Source organism: Pan paniscus, chromosome 6 (genome assembly GCF_029289425.2).
Source record: "Pan paniscus chromosome 6, NHGRI_mPanPan1-v2.0_pri, whole genome shotgun sequence".
NCBI lineage: Eukaryota > Metazoa > Chordata > Mammalia > Primates > Hominidae > Pan > Pan paniscus.
Window position 1 is genome coordinate 117278272 of NC_073255.2, and position 27490 is coordinate 117305761.

Genomic DNA, 27490 nt, shown 5'->3' on the forward strand with positions numbered 1-27490 from the left:
TAGGCTCCATGAGATATGGGGAAAAAAGCAAAGACACACCAGACACAAACTGAGAGCTGGTAGGGGAATATACCAAAAAAAAGCCAAAAAGTGCTATCCAACATACAGCTACTACCACACAATGACAAAAGGTTTGGCCGGGTGCGGTGGCTCACCTCTGTAATCCCAGCACTTTGAGAGGCCGAGGTGGGCAGATCACTTGAGGTCAGGAGTTCGAGACCAGCCTGGCCAGCATGGTGAAACTCCATCTCTACTAAAAATACTGGATGTGGCGGTGCATGCCTGTAGCCCCAGCTACCTGGGAGGTTAAGGCAGGAGAATGGCTTGAACCCGGGAGGCAGAGGTTGCAGTGAGCTGAGATCACGCCATTGCACTCCAGCCTGGGCGACAGAGCAAGACTCCGTCTCAAAAACAAAAAACAAAAAAAGGTTTGACTCAAAAGACTGGACAATTCTAAACCTTAAGGTGCCGGATAGAGCCTGAAAGCACAGAAAGCAAAACTCAACAGAATCATGAATATAAACAAGTCCACCATCATGAGGGAATATGAGTACAGATGCTCCTGACAGCAGGGTTCCGCCCCCCAAAAACCCATCGTAAATCAAAAATCAATCTGGCTGGGTGTGCTGGCTCACTCCTATAATCCCAGTGCTTTGGGAAGCCGAGGCAGGCGGATTACATGAGCTCAGGAGTTCCAGACCAGTTTGGGCAATATAGTGAAACCCTATCTAAAAGATTAGCTGGGTACAGTGGTACATGCCTGTAGTCCCAGCTCCTCAGGTGGCTAAGGTGGGAGGACTTCTTAAGCCTGGGAGGTCAAGGCTACAGTGAGCCATAATCGTGCCACTGCACTCCAGCCTGGGCAACAGAGTGATTCCCGTCTCTTTAAAAAAAAAGAAAAAAGAAAAAAGAAAATGCGGCACGGCATGGGGGCTCACAACTATAATCCCAGCACTTTGGGAGGCTGGGGTGGGTGGATCACGAGGTCGGGAGTTCAAGACCAGCCTGGCCAAGATGGTGAAACCCCGTCTCTACTAAAAAAAAAAAAAACACACAAAAATTAGCCTGGTGTGGTGGCAGGCTCCTGTAATCCCAGCAACTCGGGAGGCTGAGGCAGGAAAATCACTTGAACCTGGGCGGCAGAGGTTGCAGTGAGCCCAGATCGCATCACTGCACTCCAGCCTGGGTGACAGAGTGAGACTCCATCTCATAAAAAACAAAAGGAAAATGCATCTATTGCTGGCAACACAGCAGAGGGTCCTGACTTTATAATTATGCAAAAGTGATATACATTCAGTAGAAACTAACCCCGCACCAAGTCGATCCTTACAGAGTTACATCCTGATAAAACCATTGCAAAGTTGAAAAATCCTGTGTAGAATCATCTTTAAGTCTGGGACATCTGTCTGTGACTTAAATATGATATGCTTTAGGCCTATGATAGTCTTGTGACTGTCGAGTTGAACCCCTAGTGAGCCCTACGCCAGAGGGAAGAGACAATCCACTAGGAAGATATGCACAACATGTGATCAACAAAAAACCAGTACCCAGAATATATAAAAAACCCTGGAATCAATGAGAAAAGGCTTGTAACCAACAGTTCAAAGCACAGACACACAGTTCAAAAATGCCCAGCTATGCCTTCAGCCAGACACAATTTCCATTGCTGTCCCACCTATTTGTAGGAAGCCCTCAAAATGGCATTCAGGCGTGACACCTGCACGGCGTTCCTGACCCCGCACCCTCTAGCTGTGTGTGTCCCTGCCCATGTACTTGTTTCCGCCCCATCCAGGCTGTGCTTCAAGCCATAGTGGCTCTCGATGCTCCGGAGATGCTCAGCACAGAGTGTGATTCGATGGACCCAAAAGCCAAACCCCAGAGCCTGATAGCCTCAGAACAGCAGGGAGAGGCTGTGGCCATGACAAAGCAGATTCCATGACTCTGCCCTGCTCCTGCTGATACAGGAGGTTGAAAGAAATTATTTAGGCAGATGATAAGGGCAACAGAGTCCTTGGCGAAATTTCCCTTTTAATAAAAAGCAGCCCCCAAATAATTTCTTTTCTAACAAAGAGCAGCCTGAAAAATCGAGCTGCAGACATAGATAAGCAAACTGGAAGCTTGCAGGGGTAAATGCTGGCGGCTGTGCCAACAGAAAAGGGCTACCTGGGAGCCAGATATGTTCAACGTGGGGGCCCCATCTTCCCTTCTTTGTCGCCATGTGTACAGTAAAGAACCAGGCAACATGGCGATGGCCACCTGTCTGCATAATAAAAGGTTAGGGTGGGGCACCAGCTTTTATACACGCTATGTAAATGGCACACCTGGTCCAACTAATCTTTTGCGTCCTCTGTAAATCAGACACCACCTCCCCAAGCTCATCTACAAAACCTCTGCATTACACTATGGAAGTGGCAACCCACTTCTCTGGCACCTCTCTCTGCAAGGAGAGAGCTCTTCTCTTTTTTTTTTTTTCACCACCACACCCGGCGAGAGCTCTTCTTTCTTTCGCCTATTAAACTTCAGCTCTTAACCTCTTTTTTTTCTTGAGACCAAGTCTCCATCTATCGCCCAGGCTGGAGTGCAGTGGTGCGATCTTGGCTCACAACAAATCTCGGGTATTCACCCCAGACAATGACGCCACTTCACTGCCTGCCCAGTCCCTGAGCAAGCGACAACCTGTTTGGAGTACCCAGCAACGTGCAGGTGCTGGGGACCCAGATGAGCACGGCAGACAGCCTCTGCCTCCAGAAGCCTGATACAGGGAAGGCCAGGGCTGCCCATGAGCACATGATCCAAGACTGTAGGACACGGCATAAAGGAACAGAGCGGGAAGGGGGAGGGGAGACTTTCATCCCAGGTCAGAGCGGCAGCCAGCTGGGCATGTCTGAGGGCCACTTAAGCAGAGACCTCCAGGAAAAGTGGGTGCCACCTGAGGCAGCGGGAACACCAATCCCGAAGCAGGCAAGAGGTTGGTGGCCTCTGCGAACTGACAGAAGGCCACTGGGACAGACAGAGAAAGCAAACGCAAGGCTGAGACATGAGATGAGCCACGCGGACAGGGACTCGCAGGCTGTGGTCTACAGACTTGGGTACTGCTCCTAAGGGAAGCTGCTGGACAGTTTCAAGCATGGCAACACAATCCCAAGGGCCAGAACCGGGGTTGGGTGGTGGGGGGAGGGGGTAGCAATGGTGAAGGAGCTGATGAGCTTTTGAGCTTGGGGCACACACCCGGTCAAAGGTGGGAGGGTACTGGGCTGCAAACTCCAGCTGGCGGATGACCACTTCGTTCACCGGGACCCTGTTCTGCTTCATGTCCTTCAAGATGTTGATGAGATAGGTGTAGTTCAGCTTCCTGATGGCCGCGTTGATGAGGGCACTGTAGATGTGAGTGTTGGGGGTCACCTGGGACTTCTAGAACACAGGGACATCGTAGAATCAGCAAGATGATGGCAGCCATTGGGACCCAGCAGCTCCCACCCTCTGTCAATCAAGCTGGCTCCCGGGACCAGCGGCCAGGGCCAGCAAGGCAAACTTGGCAGCAACAATGTGCTGAATATCCCTCTCCAGCAGGAAAGCCAAGCCCAGCCCCTCTGCTCAGCCCTAAAGAAGCTGCGGAAAAGGACGCTCGTGCTGCTCTCAGACACCGACTGACTCAGGCAGAAAATGATGTGGGAGACACCACCTCCTTGCTCCCTGGGGTGGGCTTCCTGGTGACGCACGGTCACCAGGTGGTGGTTGGCCTAGAAAAGTGCAAGCCTTGGCTGGGTGAGCCCGGTAGGGTCCAGGAAAACAGCCAGAGGATGATGGACCTGGGGACACCGACAACCCAGGACGCAGCCTCTGCTGTGGTCGGATGAAATCCACGCAGCACTTCCAATGGGGGTTAGGTGGGAGGCACAGACCTCGGGGGCTTTGAAAACTGCCCACGGCCCCTCAGGAATTCTGAGAATCCCTGCCATACCCCTAGAGTGTTGGGGCAGAGGCCTCTCCCCAGCCCTGTGTCAACCCACGGCCACCTTCTTCCGGATGGGAACATCCGTGTGTCTCTACGCCCAGCCCTGAAGCACTCGCTGGGGTCTGCTTCCCCCAAAATGGGACCAAAGACCAGAAGGTCATTGACCCCACTCTCTTTGCCCCATGCACAGTTCATCCTCTCCAGGTGGGGGGTCTGCAGACCCCTCAAACTTTCCTCCTGAGCTGCAGAGTGCTCCTGAGCACCACGGGTGTCCTGCCCAGGCCCGAGTCCACTCACCTTCATGTCTGTGAGAAGCTGTAGACCGTCCTTCGGCCTGTGGCACCCGATGGCCAGGTTGCAGAATGTCTGCAGGTTGGGGACGAGGCCCCTCTTTGCCAGGACCGGCAACAGCGCCTTGGCCCCCTCCAGGTCTCCCAGCTTGCTCTTCTTTCTCACCAGCGTGTTAAAGAATGTCAGGTCGGCCTCTACCTGGTGCTCATCCAGGAGGGCCAGCAGCAAGGACTCTGCAGGACTCCCGGACTCCACCACCTCGGCCAGTAGCGTGAGGGTCCTGATGTCGGGCTGCTGCCTGTGCTCTGCCATCTTGCTCAGGAAGCCCTCCAGGCCCCCTATCAAGGCCAGCCGGTCAGCTGGGGTGGTCACTGTTCCAAAGGAGACCACTGTAGGGGGAACGGCCCCGGGGGTCAGGAGGTTGACTTCCAGCTCCACGGGAGGTGGCTTCAGGGCCACTGGGGTGAGGGCTGCTGTGTGGCTGGGCTCTGCCTTAGTATCCACCTCTGGTTGGGCCTTGCCGGGCACTCTGGCTTCCAGAGGCTCTGGAGGCCCAAGTGCCTGAGAAGGTTCCAGAAACAGCTGCCTCTCCAGGGCCTCCACATGCAGCATGGCTGACATGAGGTTGCCTGCCTTGGCCTGGGCTGTCCTCCTTGGCCGCTGCCTGCTCACTGGGAGCTGAAGCACAGTCACCTCCTCCCTGGGCTTCAGAAGCAGCTCTGAGGCCACCTGGGGGTCCCCTAGGCCACAGTCCCGAGCTGCCACCAACAGCAGGTTGTAGCTGTCCCGGCTCGGCTGTAGCCCCAGACTCAGCATCAGCCGCCACACCTGCCAGGGAAGAGACAAACGTCAGCTGGGTGCTCCCATTCAGCAGCTGGGCGCAGGGCTCACGCCTGGAATCCCAGCACCTTGGGAGTTTTAGATGGGAGGATCCCTTGAGACCAGGAGTTCCAGACAAGACCGCGCAACATAGCAAGACCCTGCCTCAAAAAAATACGCCAGGCGCAGTGGCTCACGCCTGTAATCCCAGCACTTTAGGAAGCTAAAGCGGGCAGACTCCTTGAGATCAGGAGTTCGAGACCAGCCCGGCCAACATGGTGAAACCCCATCTCTACTAAAAATACAAAAATTATTGGGTGTGGTATTGCATGCCCACAGTCCCAGCTACTCAGGAGGCTGAAGTGGGAGAATCACTTGAACCCAGAGATCGAGGTTGCAGTGAGCCGAGATCATGCCACAGCACTCCAGCCTGGGTGACAGAGCGAGAGTGTCTCAAAACAACTGTAAAACATTTAAAAAATCAGCCGGGCCTCTCCCTCTCCCTCTCCCCACGGTCTCCCTCTGATGCCCAGCCGAAGCTGGACTGTACTGCTGCCATCTCGGCTCACTGCAACCTCCCTGCCTGATTCTCCTGCCTCAGCCTGCCGAGTGCCTGCGATTGCAGGCGCGCGCCACCACGCCTGACTGGTTTTTGTATTATTTTGGTGGAGACGGGGTTTCGCTGTGTTGGCCGGGCTGGTCTCCAGCTCCTAACCGCGAGTGATCCACCAGCCTTGGCCTCCCGAGGTGCCGGGATTACAGACGGAGTCTCATTCACTCAGTGCTCAGTGGTGCCCAGGCTGGAGTGCAGTGGTGTGATCTCGGCTCGCTACAACCTCCACCTCCCAGCCGCCTGCCTTGGCCTCCCAAAGTGCCAAGATTGCAGCCTCTGCCCGGCCGCCACCCCGTCTGGGAAGTGAGGAGCGTCTCTGCCTGGCCGCCCATCGTCTGGGATGTGAGGAGCCCCTCTGCCTGGCTGCCCAGTCTGGAAAGTGAGGAGCGTCTCTGCCCAGCCACCAACCTATCTAGGAAGTGAGGAGCGCCTCTTCCCGGCCGCCATCCCATCTAGGAAGTGAGGAGCATCTCTGCCCGGCCGCCCCGTCTGAGAAATGAGGAGACCCTCTGCCTGGCAACCGCCCCGTCTGAGAAGTGAGGAGCCCCTCCGCCTGGGAGTCACCCCGTCTGGGAAGTGAGGAGCGTCTCCGCCCGGCAGCCACCCCGTCCGGGAGGGAGGTGGGGGTCAGCCCCCGCCAGGCCAGGCGCCCCGTCCGGGAGGGAGGTGGGGGGGGTCAGCCCCCCGCCCGGCCAGCCGCCCCGTCCGGGAGGTGAGGGGCGCCTCTGCCCGGCCGCCCCTACTGGGAAGTGAGGAGCCCCTCTGCCCGGCCAGCCGCCCCGTCCGGGAGGGAGATGGGGGGGGTCAGCCCCCCGCCCGGCCAGCCGCCCCATCCGGGAGGTGAGCGGCGCCTCTGCCCAGCCGCCCCTGCTGGGAAGTGAGGAGCCCCTCTGCCCGGCCACCACCCCGTCTGGGAGGTGTGCCCAGCGGCTCATTGAGAACGGGCCATGATGACAGTGGCGGTTTTGTGGAATAGAAAGTGGGGAAAGGTGGGGAAAAGATTGAGAAATCGGATGGTTGCCGTGTCTGTGTAGAAAGAAGTAGACATGGGAGACCTTTCATTTTGTTCTGTACTAAGAAAAATTCTTCTGCCTTGGGATCCTGTTGATCTGTGACCTTACCCCCAACCCTGTGCTCTCTGAAACATGTGCTGTGTCCACTCAGGGTTAAATGGATTAAGGGTGGTGCAAGATGTGCTTTGTTAAACAGATGCTTGAAGGCAGCATGCTCGTTAAGAGTCATCACCACTCCCTAATCTCAAGTACCCAGGGACACAAAGACTGCGGAAGGCCGCAGGGTCCTCTGCCTAGGAAAACCAGAGACCTTTGTTCACTTGTTTATCTGCTGACCTTCCCTCCACTATTGTCCTATGACCCTGCCAAATCCCCCTCTGCGAGAAACACCCAAGAATGATCAATTAAAAAAAAAAAAAAAATTTGGCCGGGCGCGGTGGCTCACGCCTGTAATACTAGCATTTTGGGAGAGCAAGGCGGGCGGATCACGAGGTAGGAGAGCGAGACCATCCAGGCTAACATGGTGAAACTCTGTCTCTACTAAAAATACAAAAACAAAATTAGCTGGGCATGGTGGCGGGCGCCTATAGTCCCAGCTACTCAGGAGGCTGAGACGGGAGAATGGTGTGAACCCAGGAGGTGGAGCTTGCAGTGAGCCGAGATCGTGCCACTGTACTCCAGCCTGGGCGACAGAGCAAGACTCCATCTCAAAAAAAAAAAAAAAAAAATTTAAAAACATTAAAAAGAAAAAGAAAAAAAAAGCTCTCCAGCGGGGAGCTGTGGTTCACACCTGTAATCCCAGCACTTTGGGAGGCCCAGGCGGGCAGATCACATGAGGCTAGGAGTTCAAGACCAGCCTGGTCAACATGGTGAAACCCTTCTCTACTAAAAATACAAAATTAGCTGGGCGTGGTGGCGGGCGCCTGTAATCCCAACTACTCGGGAGGCTGAGGCAGGAGTATCGCGTGAACCTGGGAGGCGGAGGTTGCAGTGAGCCGAGATCGCTCCACTGCACTCCAGCCTGGGCAAGAGTGAGACTCCATCTCAAAATAAATGAATGAATGAATGAATGAATGACTCCTGGGTTGCACCTGCAGAAGTGCTAATGGGGCTGTGGGAGGGTTGAACAAGTCCCCAGGTGAGTGTGTGGCAGGCTTTCAAGGAAGGTGAGTTTAGAGGGGCTGAGCCGACTGCAAAGCAGGGTGGGAGGGGCGGGGGCCACCCTCATTCCATCTCCAAGGGCCTCCTCTCCCTGCCATCTGTAGAATGGAGGCTACAGTGGCTGCTGGGTTTTCAGAAAAGAGCACAGATATAAAAATACTCAGCACAGGGCCATCGTGGGTGCTCACAGGATCACCATTTTGCACCTCTGGCACCGGGGAAGCAGGGCAGGAAGGTGGGGTGGGAGAGACATACCTGGAGGGCGTACCGGAAGCCCGTCTTCTTGTCTTGGATGCAGCCCATGAGCAGGAAACTGAAGGTCTCCTCTGTGACCACGTGCCCTTTGTGGATGATTTCCTGGGGGAGGGAACAAAGACGTCCCACTGAGAACCTGCAGCAGGCTGGGCATGGTAGCTCATGTCTGTAATCCTGGCACATTGGGAGGCCAAGGCAGGATGATCACTTGAGGCCAGGAGTTTTGTGACCAGCCTGGGCAACATAGCAAGACCCTGTCTCTAGGAAGCCTTCCCTCGAGTGCACAAAGCAGGACACAGCACACGGTGGCATACACAACCTCCAGTAAGGTCTCATCAGATCCATCTGTGAACCCCAGGGCCCAATACCGGCTGTCTCATCCTCCCTGAGCCTTCCTACATGAGGAGAGACAGACACCACAGCCCTGCCCCTGACACGTGGGACCAGCCCCATGACGGGGAGCAGGACGGCAGGGGAAGCCCCACCTTGAACACATCGAGGCACATCCTAAGGTCTGCGCACTTGGCAGCCATCTTCAGCAGCGCGTGGTATGTTTTCAAGTTGAGCTCGAAGTTTTTGGCCTGCAGCTGCTGCCGGAGCTTCAGGGCACTCTGTAGAGCTGAGTCCTTCCAGGGGGACTCGGCACAGACGTTGAACAGGGCCGTGTAGGTGGCGTCCGAGGGCTCCAGGTCCCGCTTTTTCATCTGTGGAGATGGAAGAAGCTCAGTGGTGGCCCGGGATCAGCTGGACGCACAGGTGAGCAGCTGCCCCAGAGGAGGCTGAGGCTGGAGAGGACCCCGTCACTGCATCCACCAGGCCAGGCTCTAAGGCAGAGCCATGGACACATCAGAGCCTAGCTCTCCAAACTCAGACACATTGAAGGGACTCTGAAAACTGAGCCCACACACCCAGATGCACCAAACAGGAGCTACCCTGCCCTGGGCACTTGTCAGCCCACTCCAGGCCTGGGGTCCTGGCAGCAAGGTCTTCCTGATGTCCCCACCTTCAGGCCACCCGGTCAAGGGGAAAGGGCCTGTAGTGCTTACTAACTGAGGGCTCCCGGGCAAGTTAGCACTTCCTCGCGAAAATGGGGATGACACCATCACCTTGAAACCAGGCATGCCTGTGGCGAGTGGGAGGATGCACTGCAGTGCTCTAGGGGTGGCCCCGAACCAGTGGCACAATGCACATTCTCAGGGCCACCTGATCTGGTAAGTCACAAGCCCCGGAGCTGAGTGACACTCAGCTTACTGAGCCTCCAGGGGACTAAGGCATGTGCTCAGGGTTGACAATCCGTGGTGAAGCCTAGCACTCGCTATTGGCCAGAGAAGGGCCATCTGGCCAAAGGCAGGCGATAGGCGGCTCAGCGGCAGAAAGAACCCTGCTAGAGTCAGGCCATCTGGGGCTCAAATCCCAGCCCCGGTGCATTCAAGTGGGGTGGCCTTGGACATGTCCCTTCATCTCTCTGTGCCTCAGTTTCCTTATCTGAAAAGCAAAGAGGGCAGTCCCTACTTTGAGGATGATATAAGCGCTGCGTGTATTGCTGCACTCCATAGAGGTGCACTGACAACTCACTACCTGCCCAGCAGCAGCCCTGGGGTTAGCAGAGTGGGCACAGCCTACCCTTACTGAGCTTACACTCAAGAAGGGAGACACACTGCAGGTGAGTCACCAAAAACATTAACAAGGCTGGGTGCCGTGGCTCACGCCTATAATCCCAGCACTTTGGACGGCTGAGGTGGGCAGATCACCTGAGGTCAGGAGTTCGAGACCAGCCTGGCCAACATGGCGAAACCCCGTCTTCTACAAAAAACACAAAAAAATTAGCCGGGCATGGTGGTGGGCGCCTTTAATCCCAGCTACTCGGGAGGCTGAGGCAGGAGAATTGCTTGAACCTGGGAGGTGGAGGTTGCATTGAGCCGAGGTCGCACCACTGCACTCCAGCCAGGGTGACAGAGCCAAAACTCCCGTCTTAAAAAAATAAATAAATAAAATAAAATAAATAAAAACAATAAAAATATTAGTGTTTTTTTCTTTTTTTTTTAAGATGGAGTCTTACTCTGTCGCCAGGCTAGAGTGCAGTGGCGTGATCTCGGCTCACTACGACCTCCCTCCACTTCCTGGGTTCAAGTGATTCCCTTGCCTCAGCCTCTCGAGTAGCTGGGACTACAGGCACGTGCCACCACGCCCAGCTAAATTTTGTATTTTTAGTAGAGACAGGGTTTCACCATGTTGGCCAGGATGGTCTCAATCTCTTGACCTCGTGATCCGCCCACTTTGGGCTCCCAAAATGGTGGGATTACAGGCGTGAGCCACCGCACCTGGCCAAAAATAATAGTTTTTTAAAATAGATGTAATGGGCTGGGTGCGGTGGCTCACGCCTGTAATTCTAGCACTTTGGGAGGCCAAGGCGGGTGGACCACTTGAGGTCAGGAGACCAGCCTGGCCAACATGGTGAAACGCTGTCTCTACTAAAAATACAAACAAAATGAGCCAGGCATGGTGGCATGTGCGCCTGTAGTCCCAGCTACTCGGGAGGCTGAGGTATGAGAATTGCTCGAGCCCAGGAGGCGGAGATTCCAGTGAGCCGAGGTCGCACCACTGCACTCCAGCCTGGGTGACAGAGCGAGACTCTGTCTCCAAAAAAAAAAAAAGGACTGTAGGGAAAAGAAAGAGAGATCAGACTGTTACTGTGTCTATGTAGAAAGAAGTAGACACAAGAAACTCCATTTTGTTCTGTACTAAGAGAAATTCTTCTGCCTTGAGATGCTGTTAAACTGTAACCCTAGCCCCAACCCTGTGCTTGCAGAGACATGAGCTGTGTTGACTCAAGGTTTAATGGATTTAGGGCTGTGCAGGGTGTGCTTTGTTAAAAAAAGTGCTTGAAGGCAGTAGGCTTGATAAAAGTCATCGCCATTCTCCAATCCTGAGTACCCAGGGACACAATACACTGCGGAAGGCCGCAGGGACCTCTGCCCAGGAAAGCCAGGTATTGTCCAAGGTTTCTCCCCATGTGATAGCCTGAGATATGGCCTTGTGGGAAGGGAAAGACCTGACCGTCTCCCAGCCTGTCCCCCAGCCCGACGCCCATAAAGGGTCTGTGCTGAGGAGGGTTAGTGAAAGAGGAAGGCCTCTTTGCAGTTGAGATAAGAGGAAGGCATCTGTCTCCTTGCTCGTCCCTGGGAATGGAATGTCTTGGGTGTAAAACCAGATTGTGTGTTCTATTTACTGAGATAGGCGAAAACCGCCTCAGGGCTGGAGGTGGGACCTGCTGGAGACAATACTGCTCTTTGATGCACCAGATGTTGTGTAGGTGCACATCAAAGCACAGCACCCTTCCTTAAACTTATTTATGACACAGAGACCTTTGCTCACATATTTTCCTGCTGACCCTCTCCCCATTACCCTATTGTCCTGCCACATCCCCCTCTCCGAGATGGTAGAGATAGTGATCAATAAATACTGAGGGAACTCAAGAGACCAGTGCCTGCGCAGCGCAGGTCCTCTGTATGCGGGATGCTGAGCGTATGCTGAGCACCGGTCCCAGGGGACCACTGTTCTTTCTCTATACTTTGTCTCTGTGTCTTATTTCTTTTCTCAGTGTCTCGTCCCACCTGACGAGAAACACCCACAGGTGTGGAGGGGCTGGCCCCCTTCAGAGGAGCAGATGCGGTGGCTGGGCTGTGACCTGTAATCCCAGCACTTTGGGAGGCTGAGGCGGATGGCCAGGGGTTAGAGACCAGCCTAGACAACGCAGCACAATCCCACCTCTACAAAAAACTTAAAAATTAGCCAGATATGGTGCCACACACCTGTGCTCAGAGCTACTGGCGAGGCTGAGGCAGGAGGAACTCTTGAGCCAAGGAGTTGGAGGCTGCAGTGAGCTATGACTGCACTCCAGCCTAGGCGACAGAGTGAGGCTCCCTCTGTTTTTTTTTGAAGGGAAAAGAAAGGGAACATGGGGACCGCCACAGTCCAGGCAGGTGCTAAAGGGCTTTCCATGTCATCTCGTTTATCACCCACAATCACCACCATTTTAAGGAGATGACTCTGAGGCCAGGGAGGTGAAGTCACCTGCCCAGTGTAAAGCACTAGCAAGTGGCACACTTGGGATCCGCCCCCAGCTTTTCAGAGCCTCACCCCGGCTGCCCTGCGCCCACACGCACCTGGTTGTAGAGGTTGAAGGCCTTCTTCAGGTAGCCAACCCGCCCGCAGCCCCCAATCAGCACCGTGTAGTTGCTCTCCATGGGCTGCAATCGCTCCTCCTTCAGCATCTGCCTCTCAAACAGGTCCAGGGCTTCAACCAGCTGCAGGGAAGACGCAACAGGGCAGGGGCTCAGAATGGCCCCAGAGACCCTCAGCAGAGAGAGGGAGGTTGAAGCTGAGGGACCCTCCTAAAATGGTGGAGGACGGCGGCCCTGGGTGACTGCAAACCCCCTGGGCCCCCCGCTGTTTCTGCCCCATCCCTCACCTCACACCATTTCCCCGGTGAAGCCTCAGTTCATTCCTTTATTCCTTCATTATTTTCATCTGTTCATTCAAACAATAATTACTGAGTGCTTCAATGAGCCAGACAAGGTCTATCCACTGCATATACGGCTGGGAACAAGAGAGAGCTCCTTCTTGGAGCTCATGTTTTGGTGTGGAAAGTCAGACATGAGGCCAGGCGCAGTGGCTCACGCCTGTAATCCCAGCACTTTGGGAGGCTGAGGCGGGCAGATCACAAGGTCAGGAATTCGAGACCAGCCTGGCCAACATGGTGAAACCCCGTCTCTACTAAAAATACAAAAATTAGCCAGGCATGGTGGCGCACACCTGTAATCCCAGCTACTTGGAAGGCTAAGGCAGAAGAATTGCTTGAACCCGGGAGGCAGAGGCTACGGTGAGCCGAGATTTCACCACTGCACTCCAGCCTGGGTGACGGTGCAAGACTCCATCTCAAAAACAAAAACAAAAACAAAAACAAAAACAAAAAAACAAACCAGACAGACATGAAATGGGATAATTAAGAAAGACACACAGTATATCAAGTGATGACAGGTGGTACGAACAAAACTAAAGCAGTGGCCAGGTGTAATGGCTCATGTTTGTAGTCCCAGCATTTCGGGAGACCAAGGCGGGCGGATCACCTGAGGTCTGGAGTTTGAGACCAGCCTGGCCATCATGGAGAAACCCCATCTCTACTAAAAATACAAAAATTGGCCAGGTGTGGTGGCACATGCCTGTAATCCCAGCTACTCAGGATGTTGAGGTGGGAGAATTGCTTGAATTCCCCAGGAGGCGGAGGCTGCAGTGAGCCAAGATCGTGCCACTGCACTCCAGCCTGGGCGACACAGTGAGATCCTGTCATAAAAAAAACCTAAAGCAGGGAATGCTAGAAGGGTGTGGAGGATTCACTTTTCTTTTTCCTTTTTTTTTTTTGAGACAGACTCTTGTTCTGTGACTCAGGCTGGAGTCTAGTGGTAAGATCAGCTCAGTGCAACCTCCGTCTCTACAAAAAAAAAAAAAAAAAACAATAAAATAAAACTGCGGTGGAGGATGGCAAAGGGTCGCGATACTTACAGCCATAAGGCTGGCAGTTCAACAGGGTAGGCCCAAAACTTAGAGGCTGGGAAAGTCAGGTGACCCCTTGCAAAACACTGAGCCGCCAGGGGAAAGAAGCCAGGAGCCACAGAACCCAAAGTGCCCCTTACCATCCCTTCCTTGATCAGGCGTTTGCACTGCAAGAAGTACCAGTACGGGGTGTTTCTCCGGCCTCGCCATAATTTGGGCTCCGGTTCCATTTGCTCATCTCTCCGTTCCCCAAACCGCAGGTTATGGAACTGGGCTGCGGATTTGCGGAATAGTTTCCGGGAGGAGTATTTGTTAGAGAGGGTCCCAAAACTCTCCTCCTGCTCCTCGTCTTCTTCCTGCGTGGCCGTGGAGTTGGAGTGGCTCGGGTCAGAGCCCAGGCTGCCCGTGTTTTCCTGGCGCTCCTGGCCGAGGGGCAGCTGAGAGGAGGAGCTGCTGAAGGGCGCCCACAGTGGCCGCATCAGCCCCTCCCTGCCTCCTGCCCACCTGGCTCTACAGGGGTCCAGGTGTTGCAGGATGAACAGTCCCATGGGGCGGGCCCTGGCGAACAGTCGAGCGAGTCTCACGAAGTCCATTTCTGGCTTTCCTGTCCCTCCAGGGCCTGGAATATATGAGGAAAACTAAGAGAGTCAACTCAGTTCCTAGTCACAAAAGGCAGAAAGAAAGAAGTGGTTACAAGTATGGGCCCAGGCCAGGCGCGGTGGCTCATGCCTGTAATCCCAGCACTTTGGGAGGTCGAGGCTGGCATATCACTTGAGGTCAGGAGTTTGAGACCAGCCTGGACAACATGGTGAAACCCCATCTCTATGAAAAATACAAAAATTAGCCAGGCGTGGTGCTGTGCGCCTGTAATCCCAGCTACTCAGGAGGCTGAGGCAGGAGAATCACCTGAACCTGGGAGATGGAGCTTGCAATGAGCTGAGATTGCGCCACCATACTCCAATCTGGGTGACAGAGTGAGACTCTGTCTCGAAAAAAAAAAGAAAAGAAAGAAAGAAAAAGAACAGGCCAGGGGCGGTGGCTCATGCCTGCACTCCCAGCACTTTGGGAGGCCGAGGCGGGCAGATCAGTTCGAGACCAGCCTGGCGACACCCCATCTCTACTAAAAATACAAAAAACATGAGCTGGGTGTGGTGCTACACGTCTAATCCCAGCTACTGAGGAGACTGAGGTAGGAGAATCGCTTGAACCCAGGAGACGGAGCTTGCAGTGAGCTGAGATCGCGCCACTGCACTCCAGCCTGAGTGACAGTGAGACTCTGTCTCAGAAAAAAAAAAAATAATAATAATAATGAATAAAATAAGAAGTATGGGCCCAGAGGTTAGAAAGCCTAGGTTCAGGTCAGACATAGCTCACTGCAGCCCCACCCTCCTGTGCTCAAGCGATCCTCCCATTTCAGCCTCCCGAGTAGCTGGAACTACAGGTGTGAGCCACTATGCCTGGTTAATTTTATTTTTTGGTAGAGACAGGGTCTTGCTATGTGCCCAGGCTGGTCTTGAACTCCTGGACTCAAGCAATCCTCTCGCCTCGACCTCCCAAAGCACTGGGATTACAGCAATGAGCCACCATGCCCAGCCTAAAGTATTTTAAAGTCTGGTTATATTAGAAGGTTGTGATTGGAAAAGTCTTACAAGTGATGGCAGATTGAACAGATTAAAAACTAGGCCCAGTAGGCCAGGAGCGGTGGCTCACGCCTGTAATCCCAGCACTTTGGGAGGCCAAGGTGGGTGGATCCCCTCAGGTCAGGAGTTCGAGACCAGCCTGACGTGGTGAACCCTATCTCTGCCGAAAATATAAAAATTAGCTGGGCGTGACAGCGTGCCCCTGTAATCCCACCTACTTGGGAGGCTGAGGCAGGAGAATCACTTGAACGTGGGAGGCAGAGGTTGCAGTGAGCCAAGATCGCGCCATTGCACCAGCCTGAGCGACAGAGCAAGACTCCATCTCAAAACAACAACAACAACAACAAACAAAAAACTAGGCCCAGCAAGGGGAGAGACTTGCTGGGGTCCTGCAGCAGTGCAGTGGGTGAGACTGGCCAGCTTGGGCTGGGCTGGCTTTGAACTCAGGTCCATGTAACGCATTGATGATTGTCCTGACCAGCACCTTTTGTGAAACTAGTGCAGGGGGCCTTTATCATTCTGCATCTGGCAAGCCCTGCCACTCCTTCTTACAAGCATGGTGTTTATGTAATTTTCTTTTTTGTGGAATGGGGTCTTCATGTTGCCCAGGCTGGAGTGCGATGGCACAGTGGAGTGCAAATGCACAATCACTGCAACCTCCAACTCCTGGGCTCAAGTGATCCTCCTACCTCAGCCTCTCAATTAACTAGCACTACTGGTGCACACCACCATACCTGTCTAATTTTTTGTATTTTTTTGTAGAGATGGAGTCTCCCTATGTTGCCAGGCTGGTCTAGAACTCCTGGCCTCAAGCAATCCTCCAGCCTTGGCCTCCCTAAGTGTTGGGATTGCAGGCGTAAGCCTCCATGCCCTGCCTTACGTGCATTAATTACAATACACAGAATTACAAAACAAAAAGCAATGATATTGAAATGGCATCAAAATGCTTTAAAAACAAATTTCTGCTATACTAGTATAGATGCTTATTTTCAATGTATGAAATAACAAGACCCTATCATAATTTCTTTTCTTTTTTTTTTTTTTGAGACAGTCTCTCACTCTGTTCTCAGGCTGGAGTACAGTGGCGTGACCTCGGCTCACTGCAATTTCCGCCTCCCGGATTCAAGCGATTCTCCTGCCTCAGCCTCCCCAGGAGCTGGGACTACAGACGCATGCCACCACGCCCAGCTAATTTTTGTATTTTTAGTAGAGACAGGGTTTCACCATGTTGGCCAGGATGGTCTGGATCTTTTGACCTTGTGATCCGCCCGCCTCGGTCTCCCGAAGTGCTGGGATTACAGCCGTGAGCCACCGTGCCCGGCCGACTCTATCATAATTTCAAAGCAGTAATAAATGTAAGTGACAGCTTAAGATACCACCTTGTAGTTGCTGCACAAACTGGTTTTTTTTTGAGTCTCACTCTGTCACCAGGCTGGAGTGGGGTGGTACAATCTCGGCTCAATGCAACCTCTGCCTCCCGGGTTTAAGCCATGCTCATGCCTCAGCCTCCCAAGTAGCTGGGATTACAGGAACGCGCCACTACTCCAGGCCAATTTTTATATTTTCAGTAGGGACGGGGTTTTGCCATCCTGTCCAGGCTGGTCTCGAACTCCTGACCTCACGTGATCCTCTCGCCTCAGACTCCCAAAATGCTGAGGTTACAGGTGTGAGCCACCATGCCTGGCCCTGCACAAACTGTTATCTGGAACTATCATTTACACTCACCCTCACAGTTTCAGGCACTGCTAAGGCTGCTCCAGCAATCAGGAAAGGAAATGCTATACTTCACATAGAGAAAAATAGGGGTGTCATTTTATTCCTACACAAGCTCATTACCCCACCCTGGTTAAAAAAAACCCTGAATTAGGCTGTATAGTGGCTCATGCCTGCAATTCCAGCACATTGGGAGGCCCAAGCAGGAGGATCGCTTTGGGCCTGGGGCCAGGAGTTCGAGACCAGCCTGGGCAACATAGCAAGACCCGCCACCTGCCCCCCCAACCCCGCCGTCTCTACAAAAATTAAAAATAAAATTTTAAAAATTAGCCAAGCGTGGTGGTGCAGCGTCTGTAGTTCCAGCTACTCGGGAGGCTGAGGTGGGAGGATCGCTTGAGTCTGAGAAGTTGACTGCAGTGAGCTATGATCGTACCCCTGTACTCCAGCCTGGGCCACAGAGCGAGAAAAAACCCTGAATTAGAGACACGCTGCGGCCGTCCTTCCTCGGAGAGACCCGCCCCTCCTCAGAGGCCCACCCGGACCCTCAGGCCAACGCCGACCCCTCTCCACACGGACTTCTGCAGCCTCAGTTTCCCTCCTCAGACGCCCCCAGCTCCAATCCCGGCTCGGGCACTTCCTTCCCCTCTGGCATGTCTTGGCCCGGGTCCCGGGGCTCCTGCGAGGATCACACAGGAACTCACTTGAAGTGTCCGGCGCAGTGCACTCCGACGAGGAGCCCTGCCCGGTCCCCGCGGCGAACCAGTCTCTTCCTCGGGTCACCCTCTCCCCAAGCGCGCAGGCGCAATCCGCGTCGCCGACTCACGCGGCTGGTTTCAGGTTTCTGGCGAGGCCGGCGTTCGGCTGGCGGCTAGCTGGGACTAGCGGAACGGCGGAGTCTCGATTGGCAGTGCCTGGACAGGCGCAAGGGCCGGCGCGGGCTCCGGGCGCTCCCGGCATCCCTCGGGCGGCGGCGGCGGCGGCGAGGCGAAGCGAAGGAGGAGTGTGCGCGGCGGGGCCGGCGGCGGGTAAAGGCGAGAAGGCTGCAGGAGACCGAGGGGGAGCCGGGCCGGTGGGGCCGCCGCCGCCGCCATGCAGGAAATCATCGCCAGCGTGGACCACATCAAGTTTGACTTGGAGATCGCGGTGGAGCAGCAGCTGGGGGCGCAGCCGCTGCCCTTCCCCGGCATGGACAGTGAGCGCGGGGCCCGGGCGGGAGGGCAAGAGCGACTCGAACCCGGGACCCGCTCCTCTGTGATCCCGGGACTCCCTCGCCTCGGTCCTGAGACCTCCCCCAGCTTCCTCTGGATCCTGGGACCCCTCCCCTTTGGTCGCGGGACTCCTCCCTCTAGGTCTTGAGAGTCCCTCCCACCTCCTCCGGGTCCTGGGATCCTCCCCTTTAGTTACCGAACTCCCTCATCTGTGGTCCCGAGACTCTTCCCACTCCATCCTGAGACCTCCTCTTCTGGATCCCGGGACGCTCCCCTTAGTTTCAGGACTCCTGACTCCCAGGCCCCCATTTCCACCGTCTGGGGACTCCTTTTCCGCTCACTCGGACTCAGGAGTTCACTGCCTCGGATCTTTGGCCCTCTGCGGCTGTTCAAAGGTAATCTGTAGGAGGGTAGGACCTTGTCTGTTCGCTTAATTCTTGAATAAGGGTGGGTTATCCTGGATTGGAACTCTCCCTCAACACTCTCCCAACTGCAGGAGAGTACTAGGATATCACACCCGCTACATTGAGCGTCTCTTCTTGATTTCATCAAAACTAGGCGGTTGGAGGAGACGTGCTGAGGGAAGGACCACCTTTCTGTAGGAGACCCCAGCTAGACTCTCAAATTCCCTTCTAGGACTCACTCTCCTGGGAGCTCATCCATAGTTTTTGGCCCGTCCCTACTTTTTTCTGGACCCCAACTCTGAGTTATTCATCACACCCAGCAGCTGGTGTGGACCCTTGGCCTGAACTCCCTTCACTGCTCCCCTTCATATGGTGGCTCCTGGCTTCCCACCTCCTACTCGGTGGGATATCTTGTACTTTAAAAGAAACCAGTAGTTTTCTTTGTGTCTTCTTTCCTATCTGGACATACTTGAAATCTAATGCTATAACCTTAAAGTTTGGGGGCTTGTGGAAGTCACTGAGTTCAATCCACAGATGGGGAAACTGAGACCCAAGCGGGGGAAGGGACTTGCTGACAATCACTCAGTGCATAGCAGAGGTGGGCAAGCTCTCCAGTGTTGTGTGCTGTCGCCCACAACTACCAGCGGGGTCTCCCACCGCTCCCAGCAGCCTCACTCCCCTCAGGCGGTCACACCTTCTCATGCACATGTGACCTCTGAGTCTGTCCCTTTATGTGTCTTTTTTGTTGTTGTTTGTTTGCTTTTGAGACAGGGGCCCCTCTGTCGCCCAGGCTGGGTGCAGTGATGCAATCATGGCTCAATGCAGCCTCGACTTCCCAGGCTCCAGCAATCCTCCCACCTCAGTCTCCCAAGTAGCTGGGACCACAGGCATGCACCAACACGCCTGGCAAATTTTTTTGTGTGTATTTCTTGGTAGAGACACTATTTCATCATGTTTCCCAGGGTTGGTCTTGAACTCCTGGGCTCAAGTGATCCTTTTACCTCGGCCTTCGGAAGTACTGGGATTACAGGCATGAGCCACTGCACCTGGCATATATATATATATATAATTTTTTTTTTCTGCCTGTCCCACAACTTTACATGGTGATACTTCTGTACAAGATAGTGTCATTGGAAATTAATTAAGTCTTCAAGAAGACAAGATAGTGCTTATAAGGAGACATCATCAGACCACCCTATTTGACACAGGCACAAACACCATCACCACTGTACACCCCCTAAAAAGCAGCTGCTCAAATTCACACACACCCCCTCTTACCTACCCCTCAACTCTTGTGATCATCCCTGCACATGTGGCCTTTTCCTGTCTTTTTTTTTTTTTTTTTTTTGAGACAGAGTTTTGCTTTTGTCACCCAGGCTGGAGTGCAATGGTGCGATCTCGGCTCACTGCATCCTCCACCTCCCAGGTTCAAGCAGTTCTGCTGCCTTGGCCTCCTGAGTAGCTGGGATTATAGGCGCCCGCCACCACGCCCAACTAATTTTTGTATTTTTAGTAGAGATGAGGTTTCACCATGTTGGCCAGGCTGGTCTTGAACTCCTGACCTTAAATGATCCACCTGCCTCGGCCTCCCAAAGTGCTGGGATTACGGGCATAAGCCACTGTGCCCAGCCGGCCTTTTCCTGTCTTGATGGCACTAGCTTGAGACCATGGAACCACCCACGCAGGGCAGCTCTTTTCCTCCCACCCTTCTGCCATATGACACATCCACAAGCCTGTGAGGGGAGGTACAGTGGCGAGGGGCCCACATACCTGTTCCTGAGGCCAGGGACACGCCTAGCCATGGGTGCTGCCCCAGCCAGGGCTTCAGAGTCGGTAGGCACCCTCCACACTCGCTGCTTGTCCATATCCTGTTCAGTTAAAGCCTAGTGAGGCCACAGCCCTTCCTCACCCATCCCTCCTCTTCATCCCCATCTGAGTTTTGGGAAGAACTGTCACTTTGCCCATAAGGCATACTCATCCCATCCACATGAGACTCAGTTCCCAGAACTGTGGATTTCTGAGCAGAAGCAACTCTAACCTCTAAAGAGAGAGACCAGAAGTACTTTCAGAATTTTTTCTTTTCTTTTCTTTTTGTTTTTTTTGAGACAGAGTCTTGCTCTGTTACCCAGGCTGGAGCACAGTGACGCGATCTTGGCTCACTGCAACCTCTGCCTCTGGGTTCAAGTGATTCTCCTGCCTCAGCCTCCCAGGTAGCTGGGATTACAGGCACGTGCCACCATGTCTGACTAATTTTTGCATTTTTAGTAGAGATGGGGTTTCACCATATTGGCCAGGCTGGTCTTGAACTCCTGATGTCAAGTGATCCACCCGCCTCAGCCTCCCAAAGTGCTAGGATTACAGACATGAGTCACCGCACCTGGCCACTTTCAGACTTTTTGAGATGCAAATGGAGTGACCTCCCTGTGACAGCCATAAGTTCTATAACCTCAGCTGTGTCCTAGCAAAATCTGCTTGCTTCCAAGAAGCCAAGGAATCTTTTGTGATTTAGCAAGGGGAGGCATGTTAAGTGGGCTTCAGAGATGCTGTCATTGGTTTTTCAGCAATTCTAAAATGGTTACTTGTAGAGGAAACTGTTTCTGATGCCAAGGTCAGTTTAGTCTGGCAGCTGGGGCTGGTGAATTCCTGGACTCATCAGAACAGCTGGTCCCTGGAGCCCACTGAATTCCAGCACACTCCGACTGTGGGAATGAAAGGCTGTGCTTTTTTTTTCTTTTCTTTTCTTTCGTATTAACAAGCAACATAATCGGCCGGGCGTTGTGGCTCACACCTGTAATCCCAGCACTTTGCGAGGCCGAGGCGGGCAGATCACGAGGTCAGGAGATCGAGACCATCCTGGCTAACACGGTGAAACCCCGTCTCTACTAAAAATACAAAAAATTAGCTGGGCAAGGTGGCAGGTGCCTGTGGTCCCAGCTACTCGGGAGGCTGAGGCAGGAGAATGGTGTGAACCCCGGGGGGGCGGAGCCTGCAGTGAGCCGAGATCACACCACTGCACTCCAGCCTGGGCAACAGCGAGACTCCGTCTCAAAAAAAAAAAAAAAAACAAGCAATATAATCAAAAACAAAAACACAACAACCTTAAAGCTGAAACAGCAATAAGTCAAACTGCCGCGGCAGTTCACAGTTTTACCTGGGGTACCTGCTCCCTCATTGCAAGGCAAGACTGCATTTAGTATATATGTGACCAAGAAGAATGAGAGAAGTGGAAAACACTGGAGAACAGAAAGTATCAAGAACCTTTCATCAGGCAATGCCAAAGCGCTCTGCTCTTTTCCTCTTCTTTGCCTCTGTATCCTCTGTGGTTCCAGTTCCAGCTGAACTTGTGACAATCCCAAATCGCTCCTTCCTCTTTTTCAGTTTCTTATCATCTTCAGACTTTCTGGAGATTGAAGACACATTCAAACCAAATCTTTGAGCTCTTTCCTTCGGCTTATCCAAGTTAACCATAGGTGTGTTCAGATGACAGACTTTTGTTGGAACTGAAGAAATCCCAAACCTAGCTGCCTGATTTTACTTGATCTTACTCTCCAAGCTCACAGGTACACTGAATTGTTCGGCCCTCTTCTGCATTCTCTCAGCCTGTGGTATTTCAGATGTAATTTTCACCACTTTCTTCTCTGCTGCCACATCAACAGTTTTTTTCAGGGGGTTCTTCCTATTTGACAAGGGGTTTGTTTCTTCTTCTGTTTCATCTCCTAGTACATCTTCATTTGCCTCCTCTTCAGCATGTTCTTCAAGATATGCCTGGAGTCTGTGGATAAGATCTTGCTTTATTCCCTTGGTCTCCAAACCACAAGCAAGACATTCTTGCTTTAGTTTAGCAAGCTTCAGCTTACGGAGCTCCACCATCTCAGTTACCATCTTGTTACCCCTCCGGGTGTGCTCTTTTAATAATTGTATGTGGGGTGGGGTGCGGTGGCTCAATCCTAGCACTTTGGGAAGCCAAGGCAGGCGGATCACAAGGTCAGGAGTTCGAGACCAGCCTGTAATAATTGTATGTGGGCCAGGTGTGGTGGCTCACATCTATAATCCCAGCACTTTGGGAGGCCAAGGTAGGTGGATCACTTGAAGCCAGTAGTTTGAGACCAGCCTGGCCAACATGGCAAAACCCTATCTCTACTAAAAATACAAAAAAAATTGGCCAGGCATGATGGTACACCTATAATTCCAGCTACTCAGGAAGCTGAGGCAGGAGAATCTCTTGAACCAGGGAGGCGGAGGTTACGGTGAGCCAAGATCGCACCACCACACTCTAGCCTGGGCGACAGAGCGAGACTCTGTCTCAAAAAAATAGAAAAAAAAAATTGTGTACGGATGTTGCATATTAAAAGCAGTCCTCTGTTTCTGCACTTAATGTGCTTCCCCCTGGACTAGCATCTCAGAGGCACTGCCTCTTCCTTGAAGCCTGACCCTCCTCAGAGGCCCTGATTGTCTGTACTTCTGTGAGATCATTCCTTCCCTCTGCCTCATGTTAAGGTATCTGTGAATTCGCCCTCCTGGAGGAAGGTGTGAGCTAGGGGCCATTAATTTATTCCTGTGTGTCAGGCACTTTGGCTCAACGCCTGTAATCCCAGCACTTTGGGAGGCCGAGGTGGGTGGATCACCTAAAGTCAAGAGTTCGAGACCAGCCTGGCCAACATGGTGAAACCCCGTCTCTACTAAAAATACAAAAATTAGCCAGGCGTGGTGGCAGGCACCTGTAATCCCAGCTACTTGGGAGGCTGAGGCAAGAGAATTGCTTGAACCTGGGAGGCAGAGATTGCAGTGAGCCAAGATCGCGTCATTGCACTCCAGCCCAGGCAACTAGAGCGAAACCCCATCTCAAAAAAAAAAAAATTATTTCTGTGATCTCGTACTCCAGCCTTCCTTTCCCCACCCACTCTTAACTCCTTGAAAGGATCTTATATACAGGAGGCTCTCAAAGCACTGGGTAATGACTGCTCTCAATGTATGTCTCATTTTGTAGGGCATGACTAACTTCAGCAGCTTCTTCCTTGCTTGGTTGGGCTTTGCAAATTTTTTCTACTTTATTTCCTGTACCCTGAACCCTTGGTGGGTCAGAGGTCAGAAGGGTTCCCTCCCACTGTCTTCAGACATCGTCAATAGCAAATTGCACCTCTTTGATTCCTCTCCTTTTCTCTCCTTTCTACAGAGTCGGGCGCTGCTGTCTGTGAATTCTTTTTGAAAGCTGCCTGCGGCAAAGGTAAGAAACTCCGGGCTCCCTGATGTGCCTCCGGAGGCGCCCTCCCACCTCCTTCTACCCGGCAGACTTGGAGGCCGCCAGGTCTCTGGCTTACATTGCTTTCTACAGACTAACGATCTCTGTAGATAAAACTGGTTTGGACAGGCTAGGACCCTGATGGGGTGTTCCACCTGAAACCTAAACGCAGGACTGAACCTGGCTCTAAGGCTGCCTTATCACTTCGCATTCCCCGTGGCCACAAGCTGACCTGTGACATGGAGAGAAGCCCCCGGCATTGAGACACTCAGGAACTTTCTCAATGTCACAGAGTTAATAAGGGGCGGAGCCCAGTGTCTGAACCCAGGTCTTTCTCATTCCATAGTTTCCACTGGCTCATGGTTTTCTGTGGCCTCCCATCGAAACACCCCATGATAACCCATCTTGCGGGGTCTTGTTCTCGATAACCAGCCCCCAACACAGACTACACAAAACTACTGAGGTGCGAGAATCCCTTGAACCAGGGAGTCAGAGGTTGCAGTGAGCCGAGATCGTGCCATTGCACTCCAGCCTGGCAACAGAGCAAGACTCTATCTCAAAAAAAAAAAAAAAAATCTTGCTTTATTTCCTTGGTCTCCAAACCACGAGCAAGACATTCATTCTTACTTTAGTTCAGCAAGCTTCAGCTTATGGAGCTCCGCTGTCTCGGTCGCCATCTTGTTACCCCTCTGGCTGTGCTCTTTTAATAATTGAATGTGGGCCAGGCTAATCCATCAGAAGTATCACTAGGGGTCAGGCGTGGTGGCTTACGCCTGTAATCCCAGCACTTTGGGAGGCCGAGGTGGATGGATCACCTGAGGTCAGGAGTTTGAGACCAGTTTCAACATGGTGAAACATCGTCTCTACTAAAAATTCAAAAATTAGCTGGGCATGGTGACGCCCGTCTGTAATCCCAGCTACTGGGGAGGCTGAGGCAGGAGAATCACTTGAACCTGGTAGGCAGAGGTTGTAGTGAGCCAAGATCGCACCACTGCACTCCAGCCTAGGCAACAGAGTGAGACTCTGTCTTAACAAAACAAAAAAAAAAAGAAAGAAAGAAAGAAAGAAGTATCACTAGGTACAACCTAAACTTTCCATGGTCTGGGCATTTTTCTCCCTGTAGGAAAATTTATTTAGGAGACTTAAATATTAATCAGAAGCTTGAAAAAGAGAGCAGAGAATCAGAGCAAAGGGCTGGTTTTAATGAATCGTTTTGGTGAGTTTTGCTTCTATAACGTAGTCATTTACCACTGAGGTAGGAGACTTTCTGGCAGATCAGCCAGGCCACCTTCACACTGTCCAGTCAGAACGTCATTACCTCCACTGAGTTTCTGGTCTCATTCCCATGTCTTTGCTCAGTAATTCTGCCCTTCTGACCAGCCACCTTCTGTTAGCACAGCCATCCCTAACACAGGGCATTCTGTCTCTCTGTTGACTAATACAGTAGCCACTAGTCACATGTGGCAGTTCAAATTTAAGTAAAATCAAATCACATTTAAAACAAAATTCTCAGACACACTAGTCATATTTCAAGTGCTCAGTAGTCACATGGGGCTAGCAGCTGCCATATTGGACAGCAGAAGTGTACAGCGGCCTCATTCTGGTCGGACCTCCATGGTGGTCTTGCCAGGCCACCCGTTAGAAGTCTCACACATCCCCAGAGGCTGGCTCTGTCCCATCAGGTCCTGTCCCAGAAGGGACACGTCCCTCCATGTGTATACATCACATTTCCTCAATTCTGAAATTGGTCTTTCTTTCCTTTTTTTTTTTTTTTTAAAAAGAGGCAGCATCTTACTCTGTCACCCAGGCTGGAGTGCAGTGGCACAGTCATAGCTGACTGCAAGCTTGACCTCCTGGGCCCAAGTGATCCTCCCACCTCAGCCTCCTCAGTAGCCAGGACTACAGGTGTACACCACCATACCCAGCTTTTTTTTTTTTTTTTTTTTGACGGAGTTTTGCTCTTGTTGCCCAGGCTGGAGTGCAGTGGTGTCATCTTGGTTCACTGCAACTTCTGCCTCCTGGGTTCAAGCAATTCTCCTGCCTCAGCCTCCTGAGTAGCTGGGATTACAGGTGCACACCACCACGCCCAGCTAATTTTTTGTATTTTTAGTAGAGACAGGGTTTCATTATGTTGGCCAGGCTGGTCTCGAACTCCTGACCTCAGGTGATGCACCCGCCTCGGCCTCCCAAACTGCTGCGATTGCAGGTGTGAGCCACTGTGCCTGGTCCCCCAGCTTGCTTGGCTGGCTTACTTACTTACTTACTTACTTACTTATTTATGTAGTGAAGACAAGATCTCAGGCTGATCTCGAACTTCTTGGCTCAAGTGATTCTCCTGTCTTGGCCTTCCAAAGTGCTAGGATCATAGGTTTGAGCTACTACACCCGGCCAAGTTCCTTTCTTTTTTTTTTCTTTTTTTTTTTGAGACAGAGTTTTGTTCTTGTCATCCAGGCTGGAGTGCAATGGCGTGATCTCCGGTCACTGCAACCTCCGCCTCCTGGGTTCAAGCGATTCTCCAGCCTCAGCCTCCCAAGTAGCTGGGATTACAGGCACCCACCCCCAAGCCCGGCTAATTTTTTTTTGTACTTTTAGTAGAGATGGGGTTTCACCATGTCAGCCAGGCTGGTCTCGAACTCCTGACCTCGTGATCCACCCGCCTCAGCCTCCCAGCACCTCCCCCCTTTTAATTCCTCCATCTTACAGTAATATCTGTGAGATCATGAGTAACTTTTTTTTTTTTTTTTTTTGAGAAGGTGTCTTGCTCTGTTGCCCAGGCTGGTGTGCAGTGGCGCGATCTCTGCTCACTGCAAGCTCCGCCTCCCGGGTTCACGCTGTTGTCCTGCCTCAGCCTCCTGAGTAGCTGGGACTATAGGCGCCAGCCACCATGCGCGGCTAATTTTTTGTATTTTTAGAAGAGACAGGATTTCACCATGCCAGCCAGGATGGTCTCCGTGCCAGCCAGGATGGTCTCGATCTCCTGACCTTGTGATCCGCCCGCCTCGGCCTTCCAAAGTGCTGGGATTACCAGCGTGATCCACTGCGCCCGGCCATGAGTAACTATTAAAATGTAAAATGTCTGTCAGTGTAGTACCTCAAATCATGTTGCCTTCTGTGAGGGGGACCTCTGCCCCTTTCCAGGACGTGATGCCTTCAGGTGGCTCCACGAGTTAGGAAGTGAAGGTACTTCAGCTTCTTCAGGCCGTGTCCCCCAGGCTCAGGGTGGCCTCTCTGCTGACGCCCTGTCCCTATCTTGCCGGCAGGGGGCATGTGTCCGTTTCGCCACATCAGTGGTGAGAAGACAGTTGTGTGCAAACACTGGCTGCGTGGCCTATGCAAGAAAGGGGACCAGTGTGAGTTCCTGCATGAGTATGACATGACCAAGATGCCCGAGTGCTACTTCTACTCCAAGTTCGGTAAGGCGCCTGGAGCCCTGGAGGCTCTGCTGAGAACCAGGGTGCAGAGGGGTCCGCTGGCTGCTCAGTGCCCACACTGTCTCTGCCTGCTTTTCCCATCTTTCTATTCTCAGAGGAGAACTCTGGCAGAACCTGCCAGCCTCAGCCAGCTTTTAGGGGACAGTGTGGCTATTTTCTGCTCATCTCTTTTTTTTTTTTTTTTTTAAAGACACA

The 27490-nt window shown here is 52.8% G+C and overlaps 2 protein-coding genes and 1 pseudogene across 13 annotated transcripts in view; 1 reads left to right on the forward strand and 2 right to left on the reverse strand.

Annotated features, from left to right (window-relative positions):
• PTCD1 (pentatricopeptide repeat domain 1) overlaps window positions 1-18135 on the reverse strand; it is a 19546-nt gene extending 1411 nt beyond the window's left edge. Inside the window, exons 1-8 of one of the 3 annotated variants that reach the window (XM_055115168.2) lie at window positions 17715-18135; window positions 17026-17460; window positions 13801-14279; window positions 12274-12414; window positions 8593-8811; window positions 8108-8209; window positions 4253-5074; window positions 3229-3411 (exon numbers count right to left, since the gene is read on the reverse strand). In XM_055115168.2, the coding sequence (XP_054971143.1) occupies window positions 3229-3411; window positions 4253-5074; window positions 8108-8209; window positions 8593-8811; window positions 12274-12414; window positions 13801-14253 (1920 nt within the window). In that variant the 5' untranslated portion in view covers window positions 14254-14279; window positions 17026-17460; window positions 17715-18135. Of the gene's footprint in view, window positions 1-155; window positions 3412-4252; window positions 5075-8107; window positions 8210-8592; window positions 8812-12273; window positions 12415-13800; window positions 14280-17025; window positions 17461-17714 lie in introns of all 3 variants that reach the window. The other 2 variants (XR_010112632.1, XM_003815705.5) reach the window with 2 other exon arrangements.
• Window positions 18065-27490, forward strand: part of CPSF4 (cleavage and polyadenylation specific factor 4) — an 18336-nt gene continuing 8910 nt past the window's right edge. For 6 of the 10 annotated variants that reach the window (XM_063605989.1, XM_063605990.1, XM_003815713.4 and 3 more), the window contains exons 1-3: window positions 18065-18205; window positions 23799-23849; window positions 27125-27277. In XM_063605989.1, coding sequence (XP_063462059.1) covers window positions 18103-18205; window positions 23799-23849; window positions 27125-27277 — 307 coding nt within the window. In that variant the 5' untranslated portion in view covers window positions 18065-18102. Of the gene's footprint in view, window positions 18206-18402; window positions 18617-23798; window positions 23850-27124; window positions 27278-27490 lie in introns of those variants that run through there. The other 4 variants (XM_063605993.1, XM_063605994.1, XM_063605992.1 and 1 more) reach the window with 3 other exon arrangements.
• Window positions 19944-27132, reverse strand: LOC129398268 (SAP domain-containing ribonucleoprotein-like; annotated as a pseudogene).